This window comes from Amphiprion ocellaris, chromosome 12 (assembly GCF_022539595.1).
Source record: "Amphiprion ocellaris isolate individual 3 ecotype Okinawa chromosome 12, ASM2253959v1, whole genome shotgun sequence".
NCBI classification, from domain to species: Eukaryota; Metazoa; Chordata; class Actinopteri; family Pomacentridae; genus Amphiprion; species Amphiprion ocellaris.
This window is the reverse complement of record NC_072777.1, coordinates 13,620,341-13,640,803: the sequence shown is the minus strand read 5'-3', so window position 1 is coordinate 13,640,803 and position 20,463 is coordinate 13,620,341. Positions and strand designations below refer to the sequence as shown.

The window sequence follows — 20,463 nt, the reverse complement described above, 5'->3', positions numbered from 1 at the left end:
TTGGATTCATTTCAGGCATACCACAGTAGCAACAATGTAAAGTCGTGTCAGCAGCAGTAGAACGACTTGAAACTATTTCTAGAAAAGCTACAAAACTGTAAATCTTAAACTTTCCATTTACTAAGAGCAGCTTGTCAAATGTGGCTGCAACAGCTGGCAGTTCAAATGAGGGCTCTGTTCAGAAGCTAAAGTCCAAATCTTATGGCAGTCAATAGTTTTTTTAAAAAACTCTGAATATGTCACAACTCAAAGGATCGGCAATTTGCATTTACCCTAAGACACCTTCTGGTGTAGCATAATAATAAATAAGTAAAGTTCCAAGTTAAACAGTCACTGTTAAAATGAGAATATTTCTGTTGCTTTGAAAAGAACTTTACATTGAGTACTCTCCCATTAAACGTACAATACATGACTTTTTCGCACATTGGGGCATCAAACTGGCTGTCAACACAACAAGGATTTTTTTTTTTAAATAACGGAGAAACAGTAGCATTAATTTGGAGCAGTGTATCTGGCCAACTAATAATTGTAAGACAAGTATTTAGTCATCCGGCTTGCTTTTTTTTCTCTCTACCATCACATAATGGAAATAACTGGCTCTTCACCTGCTAAATTCTGGATGTTCACTCACTAGTTGCTCACTGCTTTTCCAGTAAATGAGGAGAGGAGTGAGAGTGAACTAAAACACAAAGGCTACAGGCTGGAAAACCAAAATAGCGAACAAAAGGATTCTGTGAAGCTCTACAGAGCCATGGGTAATTTCAGAGTCAGATGATAATCGCTACTAGTGACCCTTTTAACCAAATACTCATCTGATACATAGTTATTTAAAAATATTAATTGTAGTGGCTTTTAGAAAAACCTTGCTTGGTTGTATTTTGGAGGAGCTTGTTAGTCACAATTTCTTTTAATGCAGCATCCACGATTATATAAACATTTAGAGTTGAAATCATGCACTATATCACCTTGCAACACAGCAGCACAGCCTGACCTGTACAAATATCCAGAATCTAACATCATTCAAAATTTATACAACAGTTTTTCAAAGAAACCCTGTTGTATACTACATTATATGTGAAACAATAATGGCTAAGACGTGCTGAAATCCTGGGTTTGTATTTTACTGGTCAATAGTGCATACTGGCTTTCTTTCTTTTTTAGGTAGACATGACCAAATAGCTGCACCGGTGGTAAAGAGAAGAATGGAGTGTTATTATGGAGGCAAAATTACAGGGTACTAAGACGAGTACAGGACAGGAGAAGGAGGAGACGGTAGAAAAAACAGGCTTTTGCAGACAAAAAAGTCTGAAGAGCAGTTCTCCCAAATCCCCACTTATTTGAATCAAGTATGTGTACCTCGCATTTTTCATTTTCCTTGCTGTCATGAATTCTGCTGCATCGCCCAGCTGAGCAGCAGAAATAATAATTTAAAAAAATGTCAGGAACCCTCCCCACAGCAAGACGTTCACTTCCGCTTGACATGGGTGTTATCATGGTTCATTTACACCTGTGAGAAGTGACGGGATGTTGCAATTTTATCCTTGCCAAGAATTCATTTGCTGGGCACTTGGGCTGAACAGTGCTGATTAATACAGCTAAAGATAGCCACAAATCAGTAGTGATGGAAAACCGTGGGGAATAAAAATGCCAACAAAACATCACAGTTAAGTTAAAAAAAAAATAAATAAAAAATGTGCTTTGGAGTGAATGAAGAGGTCAGTGGTTGATGTGTAGTTGTGCTAAATTGTTTTGCTTATTGTTATTATTATGTGGAAGATTGCCTTATGGACCAATTCACACAAGCTAATTTGGCACAGAGTTTGTTTTGATTGCCTGCATATTCCTTCTAAATACAGACCTACATGACCCTCTGCATTTCATCAGAGAATTACAAGCAGTGCTACTGCATTGCAGTGTAGAGACACAAGTGTTTGGTGGTTAGTATGCTTTTCAAATGTATTTGCATTCATGTTACACTGATGAGAAAGTACTGCAGACTGGTTCATAGCAATGGAATATACAAATAATGAAAGTATTTATGAGTCTGTCAATGATTTTCACAGCTACCATATAGAAATGGGCATAAATAATGGCTGACTGTAAGAAAAATGCATACAAAATTCTAATAGTGCGCTAACCCATGCAAACACTTTGGGTATGTGATCTTTAAAGTCTTATTAAAAAAAATGAAATAAACAGGCCAGTAAATATAGTCTGAAAAGGAAAAGGCCGGAAGCTTCTCTGTGCATCTTGCATGTTTGAAGAAATCTAAAAACAAATCTTAGCTTGTATGTGTCCTGCTGTTTGTTGTAGCAGTTTTATATCACATATGTTATCTCACTTTGTAAAATGAGTTTAAAAAAAATATTACTATTTTAAATTTGTACCATTAAAGGGCAAAAATCCGTTAAAATTTCTGTCATTAAAACCAAAGTATTGCACAGTCAAATTTGACCTGATGCACTGGATGAAAAGTTGGATGCCACAAAAAGACCAAAGAAATAGATTTCATCTTAATTATATTATTAAATTAAATTTTAAATGTAAATTTTAAATTATATTATTAAATTAAATTTTTTAAAAATTTTTTAAAATTTTTAAAATTTATTAAATTAGATTATATGACATGTGATCTTGAGATATTTAATTAAAAACAAGAATGAGAAACTCACAAAAGCCACTAGACATAAAGTTCCTTCCTCTGGAAACAGCCTTTGCACTTGCACCATATTTTACCGCAGTCCATCCAGTAATTGTTGAGATATTTCAGTCTTGTCCAAAGTGGTGGACTGATCAGCCCGCAGACCGCTGTTGGCATGGCTAAAAATCAATACCTGAGATAGGTGGCCATTCCACATTGAACAAACTACTCCTAATCACGACTGAACATGTCTCAACATAAACCTGTGCACAGGAAAACACATAAAAACAAGTAGTTTTTCACTTTATTAACTCTACAGTCCCTGAATTCACTCCAGCATGCACAACAAACTGCAACCTTTTATTATGTGGAAGAGAATCTGTCAAAACATACACTCATTTGCCATTAAAATACAGCTGCTTTAGATACATCCAGGTATGAGGCAGCTGACTTTTGTGAGAAAAACTGATTTGCTTGTTCCTAACAAAACTTGAGCACAGCTTTAATGTAGAGGAGATCAAGAGCTAAAAGAGTAAAGCTGTGGTGTTCAATAGAGCATCACAGGATCGCTAATCGATCTGCATGTTACACTGGTTCTTCTTGCTTTGCTTTTCCTCACTTTTTTTAAACCCTGTTTCAGTTTGACAGTGATTGACAGAGACACATGCAACTAACTGTATGCTCATATGGATGGTTCTCAGTCACACACACACACACACACACACACACACACACACACACACACAACACACACCACACACACACACACACACACACACACCATAAGGCACCCTGTCAGGTATTGAATAGTCAGTGCTGCAGAGCAGAGCAGAAGCCTTGGTTATTCATGTGTGATAGTGCTGCTGCAGAAGACCCAGCTGGCTCCCACAGAGCTACGTCAGTGTGTGTGTGTGTGTGTGTGTGTGTGTGTGTGTGTGTGTGTGTGTGTGTGTGTGTGTGTGTGTGTGTGTGTGTGTGTGTGTGTGTGTGTGTGTGTGTGTGTGAGAGAGTGAGTGAGAGAGAGAGAGAGAGACAGAGAGAGAGAGACAGAGAGGGAGAGAATATGTATGTCAGAGACATGGCTTCATGTGTGTGTGTGTGTGTGTGTGTGTTTGTACGGCTATCATGGTGAGGACCAGTGTGAATTTTTAACCCTTGGAGTGAGGACCAAACTACAAAGTGAGGACATTTAGGCCGGTCCTCACTTTATTTTCACTGCAATGGCTTCCAGAGGTCATATCTAGGCTTCTGACAAAGTTTCAGACTGGTCCTCACAAAAATAGTAAACCCTAAAAAAATACACACACTTTGGTGTGTGTATATATTCTGAGTACACACACTTTTTACTCTCTATTGCCCCCTACTGTACTGTACCCAAGTGAGAAAAATCGTTTTCCCACTCTCTAGCGGCCTCTAAAGGCCTGAGCCAGAAAAATATATTTTGCTCTCTGGCTCCCTCTTTGGTCATTGCAGTTACTGCAATGGCCTGAGCCAGAAAAATATGTTTTGCTCTCTGGCTCCCTCTTTGGTCATTGCAGTTACTGCACCCATGCGACCATAACAATAGAAGGAGACAGAGGATTGAGTTCAATGAAGTACATTATATGGAATGGCATGGTAGTTTAATATTTATGTCTCACTTTACAAATAATTAAAAAAAGAGTTTGAATTTAATTGACTTACATTCATGATAATGAGTCTCATAACCTAAAACCTCTTTCAGTGTAAACCTCACATGACTTGTGTTCGACTTGTGTTTCTTCTTCATGTGTAGGCTGCCTGTGAGAAATGTCTGTGACCTTACGGCCTATCAGACAGCATATTAAGGAGGTTTCATTCTCTTTTACTTCTCAGCACAGTCGGTGCACAAGAGAAGGGTGTACAGTTCAGAAAGAATCTGTTTATTGTCACTATACTCAATATAATGTACTTATTACTGGTATTTTTCAAATAAATTACAGAATTTAAGCATGAAATTAAAAGTGTGTGACAGTATGAAATACATATAAGGAATTTAAATAATTTGTGATCACATTACACTACCATTGTCACTAAGTGGCTGGTGTTTCTGACTCTGGTGCACCCTGAAGTAGCTTTCCCTTTTAGAATATTTACACAGCACTTCTATTATTTATTTACAGTATGAGCATGTACTATTACAATTGTGCTCATAAGTTAGCATACATTGGCAAATTTGTGAAATATTGTACATTTTTTCAGAAAATATGTTTGATCATGGAAAAACATTTCTTTCAGTTAGGGTTAGTGGTCAGATAAAAGTTATTTACTATCATGAAAATGTATTTGCTCTGATCATTCATGTTTTCATTAAAGAACAGTACATATTTATAAATTGTGGGTATGTAAACTTATGAGCACAACTGTAATTGTGGTCTAAACTGCTGAGCAAGTAAACAGGTGTTAAAAGAGGATTTTACATATGCTGAGGTAAAGATAACAGATATTAAAGATGTATAGTTTTAGGTGTATGTTCTTTACATGTGACAGCTATGAATGCATTAGAAGCTGATTTCCATAAAAATGAAGATGAGAAATGTGTCAACATTAATATGTCAAGCCTTGCAGAATCAGTTCCAAATGAGCACCTAAACATGTATGTTTAGGTGTTCATACATGACTTACTGAGATTTAAACTGCAACAATATTAACTCTTACACAGTATATATGGAACAAGTTTTTTAATCAGACCCCAATGGACATCTCTGTTGGTTCAGAGTTCTTTATTGAGAAGGTTGTTCAGAGATAATGAAACTTGATAATGTAGTTAGCATGGCTAACATAAATGCTAGCCATGCTAACTACAACAGCTTCCATGGTAAATTCAGTGTGTCTATTTTGTTGCATGATGTCATCAGTACAATGACCTCTGTTCAGACTGCTATATCTCCTTAATGAGAATAATATCTTTGTGTTCTTCACTGGTCACTTCAGTTTTTTTCCTACTCTTGAGCAAAATTGCACATTTAATGTGACCATTTGAAGTGTTGAGCTTCATTCATTAACTTTACTTTGCTCATGGAAAAAAGACAAACTTGACTTTGGCTGTCCTGATGCCTGACAGGGAAACTAAAAATAAAGGTTGGGTTCTCTGCATCTCTTATCTCTCTCTCTCTCTCTCTCTCTCTATGTCACTATTGAGATATATGGACACTATTTGAGATACATTTCAAAAACTATCTGCTGGATTGCTCTGAATGTTGCAAGGTCTTCAGAGGATGCCTTGTATACAGAGGTTTTATTGAGAGTGAAATATCTTCACCTATTAGATGGATTGGCATAAAACATATCACAAACATACAGGTAATACTCAGGATGAAGTACAGTAAGTTTAATGATCATTTGAGTGCAGATTGAAAGTCTATAAACCTGGAAGGCCCTTCTGTTGTAACTACTGTGGAGAGAGTGCCCTATATTTTCTCCACAGTACAGTGTGATTACTCTTATTCATTTAAAGAACTGAAGACCACAGCATTTTAGTAATAACAATGTCAAGATACTGATAATGACATTGATAGCATCCAGAGTAAAAACCTGGTGCCTTCACTTAGCTTTTCTGCATTTTTAGAGAAATGTTATATTTTGTGGTTGTGCAGATGAAGCTATAAAACATTTCAAACAAAACATGTTTTACCATCAGCAGTAAAATCCATATTTATATCTGTGTCTAAACCCATAACCTCCTAATTGTTTCCGCTTTGCTCACATAATCTAGCACAAACACAGCTGGACAGAACTGAGAGATAATAAGGCTTTCTACCTACAGATTATTTACACTGACATGCATCTGAAGAACAGTGCTTGGACTGCTTGTTGCTACGATATTGAAAATCCAGTTTTCTCCCTTAGACTAGCCTGCTTATCATTAAACACATATGAATTGAATGTTGAAAGAATGTACAGCAGCTACAGGGCAGGAACACTGTTCTATGTATAGCACATGGTCTCAGTGTGTGTTGCTCAGGGATCAGTGGAGTGAGTGGCAACTCCACCTGTACAGTTGAAGCCAAAATTATTGGCCTTCCAGAAATTATGGAACATTTTCCTAAAATTCTGCCCAATGTTTGTATCATTGATAAAGTTAATATAATCAAACATTCACCAGTGCTATTTAGTAGCTTTCGGTACATTTTGGAATGTAAAGTATTTTTTAGGCTTGCTTTTTATCAAATATAGTGAAAAATGGAGTCATCAAAATATTACCCTTCATGTGAATGAATGAATGAATGAATGAATTTATAAATGACTATGTATGTGTATGTAAGAACGTATGTATGTATGTATGTATGTATGTATGACAGCAGCAAGGTTAATGCTGTATTATTGCAGTTTAGGCTGAATATTGTTGTTTAGGCTGAATATTGTTGTTTAGGCTGAATACTGTAGTTTAGGCTGAATACTGTAGTTTAGGCTGAATACTGTAGTTTAAGCTGAATATTATAGTTTAGGGTGAATACTGTAGTTTAGGCTGAATACTGTAGTTTAGGGCTGAATATTATAGGTTAGGCTTAATACTGTAGTTTAGGCTGAATATTATAGTTTAGGGTGAATTTTGTTGTTTAGGCTGAATACTGTAGTTTAGGCTGAATATTATAGTTTAGGGTGAATATTGTTGTTTAGGCTGAATACTGTAGTTTAGGCTGAATACTGTAGTTTAGGCTGAATATTATAGTTTACGGTGAATACTATAGTTTAGGCTGAATACTGTGGTTTAGGGTTAATACTGTAGTTTAGGCTGTAGTTTAGGCTGAATACTATAGGTTAGGGTGAATACTGTAGTTTAGGGTGAATACTGTAGTTTAGGGTGAATATTATAGTTTAGGCTGAATACTGTAGTTTAGGCTGAATACTGTAGTTTAGGCTGAATATTATAGTTTAGGCTGAATACTGTAGTTTAGGCTGAATACTGTAGTTTAGGCTGAATATTATAGTTTAGGGTGAATACTATAGTTTAGGCTGAATACCGTGGGTCAGAGAGTTTTGTGTTTCTGCAGCTCAGCCTTCACTGATGGCCCATCATGGGGAGGGGTCCCCCCTGCACCTTCACTGCTGCTGCCTCTCCAGTCTTCACTTCTTCACTTTTCTGCAGGAACCTGCCCTTCCCCCACCTTTCAGTTTAACATGTTTGATTTAGTTTTTTTGTTTAAAAAAGTAAAACTTTTGAATGCACAGCTTTAACTCATTGCTAAGTATGTTTATTCTGCAGTGTTGTTACTGTTACTTCACCAAAGAATTTCCAACAGTGATAATGGGTGTTAACTACTGTTAAACTTCAAGAGAGGGACTTTACTGTTAACATTCAGATTTGACAGTTAATTCAGTGAGTTTCCAGCTCTGCAGCCAGTAAACAGTGTATACATGCTGAGGTGAATGCTGCTGTTTAGGGTGAATATTGTGAGCAGTTTCTGCTGCTCCTTAAGTGGTGGCTGATGGCCCATCAAGGGGAGGGGCTCCCCCCTGCACCTTCACTGCTGGTTTCAGGGTGAGGCTCCCCTCCTCCACCTTCAGGACCAGGCTCCCCTCCCTTCAGGGTCAGGCTCCCCTCCCTTCAGGGTCAGGCTCCCCTCCTCCACACTGCAGGGCGAGGCTGAACAGCAACAAGCAGGACTAACGCTGAAGAGCAGAGTTGTGGGATTTAAACTTTGAATCATCAGTGGAAGGCGATTTTAGCAAACAGCATGTAAAGGTAAGACTGAAACCTCAGATTTCTGTTTTTTCTAGTCTGTTACTGCTGTTTATGTTAAACTATTGTGCAAAAAAGAAACTTATCACATTTGAGTTTTTATTGTAAAACAGGGTTGTTAACTTCAGTTAAGTTGTAGTCACTTATAACTACTAGTGTAATGTAGATTTTTTTTGTATAATAATGTGAATTTTAAGCAAGATTGAACTGACCCAGAGCTATAATCAATATAGTAGAAGGGGATTTTAAATTTGACGAGATGCTTCTATTTTAACTGGTGCAGCTTTTCTACTGTTTACAGTATTTAGCAGGCCAGAGGACTGAACTATGAAGGCAGTTTAACACAGTCAGGCTTTATTTGTAGAATTCAGCTCGACAAAAACTAAAACCTGTCAGTTAACAGGTATGAAGGTGGTTATGAACTTGTCACACAAATAGTAGAGTTTAAGGCATCATTTGACTTGTTTTCTGCACTAAATGAGTCAATGTTGTTCAGATGCTTCAGTCAACAGGTTGTTTTAATGGAGAACTATGAGGAACATACCTAATTTATGATGGTAAAAAGATACTATTGGAAATGTGATAGGAATGCTGGTAGAAAACTGATAAATGTGTGTAATGAATTTATTTTATTGATGAATGCAGCCAAATATTTCTACCCGACAGCAGCAGATATTTAAACATGATATTGTACTGAAGTGCATGTAGGTCGGACACTGTATCATAATGAAGGAAATCACTTTAATTTGAACTAAATCAAAGTGAAACTGAAGTTACTGATTAATATTCTCTGTAATGAATACTGATAAATAATCAATGTTCTAACCAGTGTTCTATCCGCTGCAGTACCAGCAGAGTAAACAGACTTGACAACAAATCAGAATGAAACACATTTATGCGTTTTCTGCATTACCAACCGCATACATGTCAGTTCCCACGGCAACGTGATTCATCCAATGTGTGATACTGCAACAGCTTCACTCAGTGGTTTTAGCAATGTACAGATTGGCAAGTTTACAGATAAAACCTATTTCATCAGCTGAGAATTTGTATCGCTCATAAAAAATTGTCAGGAAACACTTAGTAAACTAACAACTGAACATAACCTGATCTGGACCAGGTTAGTTCCAACACATCAGTAACCATGGAGATCTAGCTCCACGGCATCAGTAACCATGGAGATGTAGCTCCACAGCATCAGTTACCATGGAGATCTAGCAGGTTTAAACAGAGCCACTTTCACTGAAGACTTAATGCTCAAACATACCTGCTAGCCCATTAATCTCACTTCATAATTCAGCCCTCAGGAAACACACAGACCAACTGCATGAAAGTTAGGCCGCGAACATAATTCAGACTAAATATGGTTCCAGTTTCATCAATGGGCTCCAGACGTGCATGAGAATGGCCCTGACACCATTTAGGCCTAGATTTAATATCCTGGCAAGACAAGCTACAGCTCAGTTCTGTCACTAAGCAACAGAACATACATACATTATTGACCTTTCATTCACTGCAGAGGACGAGGGGTCACTTTGTGTTCTGTTGTTTTTCAGATGGAGGTTCTGACCTCTCATCCCCCAAAGAGACATGAGCCCTGCAGTGAGAATGGGAATTCACATTCAGATGGTGAGTGACATGGAGTTTATAGTCTGTAGTCTATATCACAGCTCTGCCCACCATTTTATTGTCTAGTAATCATTTCATTAAGCTGAGCATGACAATGTAGATGATTAGTGAGTGCAGGCAAACTAAATGGGTTCATGCAGGCTGACAAAAGATGTTAAAATTAACAGAGGTCAACACCATGAAGACAGATAAAGGTCATAAATACTAAAATAGAGGTCATAAATGCTACGGATAGTTACATTTTTTTGCTTGTTTTCCAGATGGTGGTTCAGAACTCTCATCCCTTGAGATGAGATGTGAGCCCTGCAGTGAGGACGGGAGTTCAGTTTTAGATGGTGAGTGAAATGGCTTCATTATGATGTATACAAAAAACAATTTTCTTTGGCAAAGGACCCTGTTTGATGTTTCTATACTTCAGTTAAAAGAATCGCACTAGTTTTCTCAAGTGTATGAAGTACAAATTTCATCCATTTTGTCAGCACAGTTTGATACTCATATACAGTTATGTGAGTGATGTTCCATCACAGTAAATATCTAGTATGCCTTTTAATGTTAAATCATCATCCTGTCCTGCTGCTTGCAGTTTTGACCAAAGAAAGTAAATGTTAACAGCCAACTGTCAGGTGGTGGTAATCAGATTTTACAGTCAGCACCTGATTACACATGGACCCTGAATATCCACCACACCTGAGACTTCTCTAATAGGTGCTATTGTCTGTCACCTGTTGTAGATCAGCGTCCAGGAACACATCTGGTTAACAGAACCCCACAAAAGAAGAAGAGGAAGAAAAAGAGAGGAAAACAGACCAAGACTGTGGAAGCTACAGGTAAGTTCTTTAAACCTTCAAAGCTGTCTTAAGAGCTTTCTGTGACTATATGTGCAAAAGGCTTGCAACAGAAATTGCATTCATGTCCCTTAGAATTTTAATATGAGGAATTCTGGAGTTTGCCCTTCAGTCAGATTGTGTATGTACACAGACATGAAAGTTGATTTATGTGTTACTGAATTATTTTATTCCTCTTTCAGCAAAGATCAAATATATCAATAAAGCTGCACATTCATTGTAGGAATAGCAGGTTTGTCTGACTACTCTGTGGTTGTAAGGGCTTGGTGTACCTGGAAGTGACATCAGCTCATGCCTTGTGATGTATCATGAATCTGAAATTGTAGGCCTCTTTACACAGTTTTATGCTTCAGCTGTCTTCTTTTTATACACTGCGGAGGATGAGGTCTCACTTTATCTTTGCTCTTGTTTTCCAGATGGTGGCTCAGACCTCTCATCAGAATTGGATGGTGAGTGAAATAGTGTTCATCATGAAATACACAAACAATTTTCTTGTGATTCTCTGTTAATAAAAAGAAGAGCACTACTTTCCTCTCAAGTTTATTAATTAGGAAACACAATTTCTTCCCGTTTATCCATGCAGCTTATTATAATTATGAGATGAATGTTCCATTACAGAAAATATATTCTGTCATTTTTAATAGCTGTCTATTAAAGTAATATCCCTGTGAAGAGCTGCTGCCTCTGAATTTTAGCATGTGAACAGTTAACTGAACACACATTGTCCCTGAGATTTTATTAACAGGTGCTAATGTTTGTCTGTTACAGTTGTTGCAGTAGATCAGAGTCCAGGAACAAGACAGAAACGCTCACAGAAGAAGAAGAAGAGAGGGAAACAGAATAAGACTGTGGAAGAGGGTGTGCTGAGTAAGTTCTTCAAAAACATAAACAGTCCAGAGTGTAATGAATTGAGCAGTTAGCTTTTTTGTGTCATGCTCTGTGCTCATTTAATTTGAAATGAAGCATCAGTTACTACTACTACTACTCTTTAAGTGCCAAGCTACAATTAATTAATTTATTTATTATTATTATTATTATTTATTATTATTATTATTATTATTATTATTAATAATAATAATAATAATAATAATAATAACAATAATAAGAATAATATGTTTATTATTATTATTATTATTATTATTATTATTATATTATTATTATCATTATTGATAATAATAATAATAATAATAATAATACATTTTATTTCTGACACTTTTCAAAACACTCAGACTACATATAAATTCAGCAAACATTAAAATAGAGGACCATCTATCTGCTTCTATACATCAATAACTGTGTGACTGCACTGTACTTCAAAACTACAGTTATGTGTTCTCTGTGACTAATTTTGAAGCCATTCTTTGTCTTTTCTGTCTTTGCTGTTTATAGAGAAACCTGTTTTAAAGGTGAAGAGACCATGGAGTGACGCTGAAAGGAGTGCGACGAGTTCCAGGGAAAGAGCCCTGTCTACAATGTCTTAAAAAGGAGAGCGCACCTTGGATGGGAAGATCCTGGAAGGACATAAAGAACTTTGTGTACAACACAATAGTCCGCTTTGAACTGCAGGGGTCTGCTAGGAAGCAACTGCACTTTGAAGATCTTCAATGTACAGTACAGATACATGTTCTAGTTATATCAATTTAATAATTAGGCACTGTTCATGCTTGTTGAGGCGCTGTTTGGATTTGTTCTGCATTTTTGTAGTTACTATGGCAGCTAAGGTGCTTGAATGTGCAATTTAACATTTATTTACAGTCAGGCAATTTCAAAATGTTCACACATATTATACAACAATTGCTTAATGAGAAAGTATTTCCAAGGCGATATCTTTGGATTTATTTGTCAAAGTTTAATGGCATGGGATGAATTAAAGCAGCAGCTGAGTTTGAAACTGGCGTGAAAATAAATAAATACGGTGCTGGTCATGGGAATTGGCACAAGTACATTGTGTCTTTGTGCACTGTTTATGGTGACAAGATTGAGTATGTTAGAGTTAGTATTCTGCTTGTCTATTCTCCTCAAACTGTTACAACTCTTGTCTACAACATTTAAACTTACATATTATTCAATTATTTGTCTGCACTGTAAAATTTAAATAGTAGCAAAGTGAAGATTATGATAGCCAAAGTCATAATGTAGTTCTATGCTCTAATAAGAAATGACCCCAACTGCACCCCCTGCTGGGCGAACCCCATAAGCACACCCTACAAAAAAGTTCTTCACTTCAGTGGTAATCTGTGATTGACTATACTGATTTTTATTCTTTGTTTTTTGAGGAATCTGAGGTGATAACTGGAATCAGGGAGCCACCTACTGTCGAAATGTAACATTCATTTCTCTCTAAGTATAGCAGAAAGGGTGGTCCTCACTTCCTAGGTTAATATACTCGGATCTCACTTTGTGTGCCCATACAAGAATGTGTGTGTGTGTGTGTGTGTGTGTGTGTGTGTGTGTGTGTGTGTGTGTGTCTGTGTGTGTGGTCTCCCAGTTGGAAGGCAGTGATTACAGTGACTTCAGAAGTAGCTATTTACTTCTCATAACAACCCTCACAGACACACATAAGCACACTTGTGCACACACAATTTAATCAACACCAATCACAGTGCAGAAGTTAGTTAGTGAGCCTGGAGCAGTAAATAATAGACTTCTTTTCATCACACACACACACACACACACACACACACACACACACACACACACACACACACACACACACACACACACACACACACAAACACAGACTTGCACGCGCACAGACAGCCACTTCCTCTGTAATTGGTCTGTTTATCCCTGCTCTACTATTTCATGACTATAGACTCGACATAATGCAGGCGTCTCTCTCTCTTACGCACGCACGCACGCACGCGCACGCACACACACACACACACACGCACTTTGATTAATGGTGTGTGTTCAGGCCGACTGGAGGGTTGAGGCCTGGCTCGTCTGGAGCTCTTATGCCATCACAAGTACCATTCTGCTCTACATCTACTTCAACACCGTGGATATGATGTAGTGTGTTTATATATTCTAAATGTGATAAAACCTACATGCAGACCAAAAGGACTTCTAACACTATCAGAATTATCTTCAGTATTTATTTATTTTTTCAAAAGAAAAGGTGGCTTCTTCCTAAACAGCACCCAGTGCTTGTAGAGTGGTATTTGCAAGTGAAACAACAACAAATGTGGACTCAAAATTGCTATAAATGGCTTAGGTCTTGTGTATTTTTTTTTCTAACTCCTCCTTCAAGCTGCTAGAAGAGATGTATCCTGGTAGTAATATTAATACTGAAGACTGTTATTCAAACAAGTAGCTCAGCATGTTGGATTTGTGTGGACAGAAGGAACATTTTGGGGTAAAGGGTGTAATGGTAATGGTAATGTAACATTGAGGTGCTGTTACCAGAATGCATTGCAACCCCCTTTTGCCTGTGTCAGTCCACACACTTTGATTTCGACTAATTAGGTGCCTATTTTGCATATTTTAACAGGTCTAATTGACGTCTCATTTCTGTTGTTTTGTTTCAGTAATAAACACATTTGTGTTTCACCATGTGCTGAATAAGTTTATAACTTAACAATAGTGTGAATAACATGTTTCTTTTGGGGCCTGCTAGTGGTAGGCTATTCATTTTTTCCCAAGTTCTTTCAATGCTTAGATGCCAAATTCAAATTCATCAGTGCTTCCTGCACCAGAGGGGTGTTAAGACACTGATGTAAGGGTCAGCCTGCTCTTCATTTGGCAGGTTATTGGGGGCACATATTTAGCATTTTTCTAATTATCTTTAAAAAAAAAAAAAAAAAAATGGATGTCTCCTCTTTTTCCATTCCTGCTTGCGGTATTTAAAAGCACCCTGTTGACATAAAAATGCCTAAGAAATACCCACACCTTGATGTAAAGCTGCTTTTATGCAACAAAAGGTTAGTGGTTGCCGTGGGCAGAAAGCTATACCTGCTTTATGATAAAAGCCTCGGATAAGTTGACCCAGTGAGAGCCAAACCACCACTTTTCTAAGATGGATATAAGTGAGTGCTTGCTAGTGACTGTCTTTACACAACAAGCTGAAAGTGTGAAATTTTGACATCCAACCTTGTATTTTAGTTGTGAAAATTAACACTGCAGCTTCACTCTCTGATGTGGTGGTGTAGCTGTAATTTTATTGTAACAGTAGTTGTATTGCTGTTGATGTGTGGTGGTTGTTTTGTTTGGTTCTGGGTGTTCCTGCACGTTGTTGAATAATCTCTTCGCTTTCTCAGTCCCTCCAGGATTTCGCGGGCTTTTTTCCAGATTGTTGCGCCCGGAAATGCCTGAATTCGTGGCAGCTTTTCTAAAAAATTGCGATGTAAGTTGCGATGTTTTAAGCGTATTTGTTGCGATGAAATTGCGGGAGACAGTGACAATTGCTAAAAAAGTTGCATTTTTTTCAGCTTTTAGAACATGTTTCAACATTGTAATTGACAATATTTATTCCGAAATTAATTATTTAACGCTCCAACCCATTTACACAGAAGCTGGCATACCATGGTGGGAAATTAGCAGCAGCCAGATACTGGCTTAACATGAAGTGGTTGGTAAATTTAAGGCACAAAATGATAATTTACTATGGAATGAATCACATTTGGACATATCTGTCAGTGGCTTAAAAAGTTAATTTCACTTCCTGGCACACACACATTCACACACACACTCACGACTTGTCACATCATTTAACAAGACAAGCACTCAGAGAGCGCAGTACTCCACCAAGACTGTTCATTACCTGACCTTGCGCTGAACACAGGTGTGTGTTATGCAAGTGCACATACCGAATCGGGTGACCTAAATATGTAACGGGCACCGGAAATTGATGGGACTCAGGAAAACCCCCACAGTTTAATCAGTTGTTCCTTGTATCATTTCCGATACGTCCACAGTGGTGGATTAGTAGTAGGATCACAATCATGTGATCGTCAGCAGGCTGCTGAGAGTAGCGTTCACTTGTTGCCATGGTTACCATGCCACTATCAGACGCTGTGACGCTATCTCAATGGGAAATCCTTAAAAAAGCCATGGATCCAAACTTTAAGCCGCATCACTGCCAAAATCGAATCACTTGGTCTTTGTGTCATTTCTGAACTTTCCTGAAAATTTCGCCGATCGTCACATAACTCCGCCATGTTCCTTGGCGGAATAATTAATCTAACGTCCCTTCGTTCTTTCAGAGCTCCAACAGATCTGGATGCAACAGTTTCCATCATGGTGATCTGTCTGGTCTGTGGTCCGTTCCTTTCAGACGTTCTCCTAATGTGTTTTGTGGTAGAAAAGTGTTTATCAATCGATTCTTTTTTTTTTTGTATTCCACCACAATATTGCACTGGTGTAAAACAGTTTACTTCCCCTTTGGTGAACAACATCAGGGAATTAATTGTTTTGCACAGTCTTCAGCAGTAAGTTCTGTTGGTAAATGAGAGACATTAGAATGGGACATGTCTGCATCTTCAGACCATAAACAAGGAAGTGAATTCGGGATGTAAGTGCATTACGTTTGTGCTGGGGACTGCTATGATTGGTGGAACTCAGGGGAGACTGGCCTAAAGACTGGCAGAAAAGTTGCGGTGATTGGACAAAATTGCAAGGTCATGCAGAAGTCGCGGAGATTGCTTGAATTCGCGCGATCGCAACATCGTGAAATGCTGGAAGGACCGCTTTCTGTTCATTTATGCAAGTGGCTGTTCAGCCGCATACACCAACACTGAGATGCCAACAAACATGAATACACGATACGATGCAGACGTACTTTTGTATAAGTCTGACATGAGCTTATTTATTTTGGAGTATCCTTTGTCAGAATATTTTTTCATGATGTGGGAAACCTTGGTTGCTCTCTCTCTTTCTTTGTTTCTCCGTCTCTCCTCACCCAGTCACCCAGCCCTGCTCAAATGAGCCCCAGTGTGTATATGTGTGCATATGTGTGTTTATGTGTGTGTGCGGGTAGCCATGATGTGGTTTTCATTCTTGACTTGATTCCAGCAACCACAGGTTCCTCCGTGGTCTTCCCCTTTCCCCTTTATCCCTCCTTCATTCCTTCCCTCCCTTTTCTCATCCCTCCCTCTTTTTACTCCACAGTCTCATTTTCCTCCATGTTTCAGAGGCAGGCAGAGAGAACACATTAGACTACATTCACTGAGTTTTCCTGAGGCTGTAACACACTCATTTAAGAGGTACCATCCTCATTTACAGTTTGTCCTTCCTGTTCATCTCTCTTGTCAGCCAATGAGGAAAGAGCCGGAGGTTGTCACGGTAACCCTGAAGAAGCACAACGGCATGGGCCTCAGCATCGTGGCTGCCAAGGTAGGAAATGCTACCTGAAAGAGATTTTATGTGTGTCTGTTCATGTGTAGTAATTGTTAAATCCAAACTGTTATGAATCTTTGGTCTGAGTTTTTTTTAAAGATTTTTTTTTGTTTACTAAGAAAACTTCTCCTGCAGTGTAAAAGGCATATTCTTTTAAAACTAAATCCGAAACCGAAGAGAAAAATGTTGACTTGAATTTAACAGGAAATGCTCTCCCCTCCAGTATAATTTTCTGTGCCCTGGCTGTAGAGATGGAGAGCATTGGATCTGTGTGTGTGTGTCTGGCTGAGCAACACAGTGCTGACAGAATAGGCTGCTGTTTTAAATAGACTGCTTTCACTGTTGAGTCTGACAGCAGTGCAGAGACTAAACAGTGACACTGCAAAGAAACTTCTGGATGAGTCCTGGACAAAAACGTGGTCTGTATAGTTTGCTGTTGTAAAGGGAGTGGGCGTGTGGTGAGGGATAATTTCACTGTCCACGTGTTTATTTGTTCCCACACCTCAGATTTATCGACAAAGCCATTGGAAATTATACATTTCGCTGCTGTGCTGCAGTTTTGAAGTGTACATATTCATCAAGTTATCGTATGTTTGCTGTAAATTTGGCATACATACTCAATTATTTTTGCTCTAAAAAAATAGTATATGTATTTTTATACCAGATTGGATTAATAAAATGATCTAACAGAACATATTATGCATAGATTGATTAGATTAGGATGGATGTCATATAACTTAGATCCCTGCCCGATATACATGTAATGAACAGGATAATTTGAAACATACAAGGTGCAATCCAGAAGGTACAATACACTACCTATAAAAAGCAAAAAAACGGTTTTAAAAATGTCAAAGGTGACCTCAAATTGCTTGATTTGTTTCACTGACATTCACAATATATCTTCAGCACAACATTACAACTAAGAAGATGACACTAGTCATTGTTTGTTTGGCATTTTTGCCTCAAAAATACTGACTTGAATGAATAATCATCAAATCATCAAAATAGGTATGTAGCATACTTACAGCTATGCATATTTAAGATACATAACAGAACACCTCAAACATACGATGAACATATGTAAGACTAACATAAAATCCTACTACACAACATAAATTCAGAACAACCATGTACCCTAAGAGACAGCATAAGCATAAAACCTTGTATATTAAGTCATCATCACCCAAACCAATCATAAGTGGTTGAAACAACATCTCCGTCATCACCCTCCAATTTTATAGTTTGGACAGTTGACTCATCCTGAGTGTTTCATGATGAAAGTCATCATTACCTTCCATCTTCCCTAACATTAATAAAAAATGTACTAGCCAGTGCAGACCACCGGGTTTGTTGCTTGCTTCTCTTGTGGTTGAAATATTTTGGAAGCATTTTAGTATTCTGAGCTGGAGATAAAAGCAGGGCATGCACACGCTACGCACCTCAGAGCCACCATGGTGTCTCATATCGCTCGGATATTATTTTCAAATGGCAAAGACAAATGCAATTCAGTTAGGTGTCCACTTTGGCCAACAAATTTCCTTTGGGGAAAACCCTGCACTTTCAGGCCAGACAGTTACGTAATTCTGAGTTAAGGCCTTTCCATCAACAAAATTTTCCCTTAAGTGCATTCCTCACAGGACCGTGTCTTATCATATGGAGGACAAAGATGTAAAACGTGTTAACTTCTTGTCACTGATGTACAAAACTTCTAGTCTTTGCTAATGATAAGGTGGATACGTGTAATAAGACTAATAGTATTCGCTGCCTGTACATAACATAAAGACATTTTCTGTCTTTCTTCTGAGTAGAGTGGGTTTCCTGCTGAAGGCGAGAGCTTTCCTGTGTGGCTTTGTGCATGTGTGTGAAATCTGTGTGTTGAGAGGAAGAGTGGGAAGGAAGGACGTACTGAGGAAACCTCCTTGCTCTGTTTATTTTCAAAGCTGTGTGGATGTATGAGAAGGAGGCAGGTATGTGTGTGTGTGTGTGTGTGTGTGTGTGTGTGTGTGTGTGTGTGTGTGGGCAGGTAGAGAAAATTTTGTCAAACAGCTGCTTGAATTCTCGGTAAACTGGGCTGAGCGCTGTCCTGTTATATAACTGTGTGTGAGTGTGTTAGTGAGAGAGAGTGTGTGTGTGCGTGTGCGTGTGCGTGTGTGTGTGTGTGTGTGTGTGTGTGTGTGTGTGGTATTTGCCTGGTGGAGCTGCAGCAGCGCTCCACCTCAGTCTGACCAGCCGGCGTCCCAGCCGACAGTTCACCTCTGGATCGCAGCCTAAATTTACTGTTTCTTAACAAACAGTCTGCAATTAGGAACTTGTGGAAAAATTGGAAACATCCAAGGAATTTATTGCAGCTTTTTAACCACATAGGCTGGACTTAACAGAACTTTATAAATTCCTACTGCAGGTTTTTAAGGAATTTTTCAAGCAGTTTTGACACTTTTTCATCGTAAAGACATTATTTTTTTCAGCTAACTCTTTAAAATGACCAGGACCTTCCTGCCACACGTTGGAATTCGCAGCATTTTTTTATCCCACGTTTTCATCCATAAATAGTGATTTTATACATTGCTGAATGGATTACTCCCAGCCGTTGTAATTGGGACGTTGTGGACTTGTCTGTTCATGTTGGCAGAGTGAAACGCTCTCTGAGATAAAAAGCAGGTGTGCACCTGTGTGTCCTTCAGTCTGGCCGTCTCAGTGTAAACTGGTCTGGACAACACTAAAAAGCTGCTGCAACATGTGGTTTTCTGTGGTGGGCAGGAGAGACCAGGTAAAAGGACTTTCAAGAGAAAATTTATTCTGCAAATTCCTGCTGCCTTTGGGGTTATTTTTGAATGTGTTTAATGTGAAAACTGAATGGTTTTGTGCATACTTGTGCAAATGTATGCCAGATCAAAGATATCTACATTTACTGTGCTTGTTTTTTGATTGACCAGATTCTTTATGATCTTTTTTATATTGTGATTGTTGTCCTCTGTTACAATTTTCCCATCGCTTTTGCTAAAATACAGACTTTATTCAGAAGCACTTGCAGGTAAAATAGGTAGCAGCTGGTTGAGTGTTTATGGATTTGTCTTATCCAGTGTGATGGCCGTGTGGTTCGTCACTTTTAACTGTTTGCTTTTAGGGCCGTTCTGCCAATGGTTAAACTAAGGTACACACAGGAGGTGAAAACTAAAGTTTGGGTAATGTTCTCAGTGGTGTTAGGATACTTCACAACATGTGGATGATTTTGTTGTGTTGTTTTTTTAATAACATACAGTTGGTCAATACTGGTTGTGTTTTAATCCCTTAACCTGAGTTAAATCTAT

The 20,463-nt window shown here is 38.2% G+C and overlaps 1 protein-coding gene across 1 annotated transcript in view; it reads left to right on the top strand.

Moving 5' to 3' along the window:
• Nucleotides 1-20,463, top strand: part of afdna (afadin, adherens junction formation factor a) — a 114,030-nt gene that overhangs the window by 59,764 nt on the left and 33,803 nt on the right. The window contains exons 16-22 of the mRNA XM_055016179.1: nt 9,899-9,971; nt 10,232-10,306; nt 10,703-10,798; nt 11,233-11,265; nt 11,585-11,683; nt 12,206-12,222; nt 16,925-17,149. Of these exons, the coding sequence (XP_054872154.1) occupies nt 9,899-9,971; nt 10,232-10,306; nt 10,703-10,798; nt 11,233-11,265; nt 11,585-11,683; nt 12,206-12,222; nt 16,925-17,149 (618 nt within the window). The remainder of the gene's footprint in view (nt 1-9,898; nt 9,972-10,231; nt 10,307-10,702; nt 10,799-11,232; nt 11,266-11,584; nt 11,684-12,205; nt 12,223-16,924; nt 17,150-20,463) is intronic.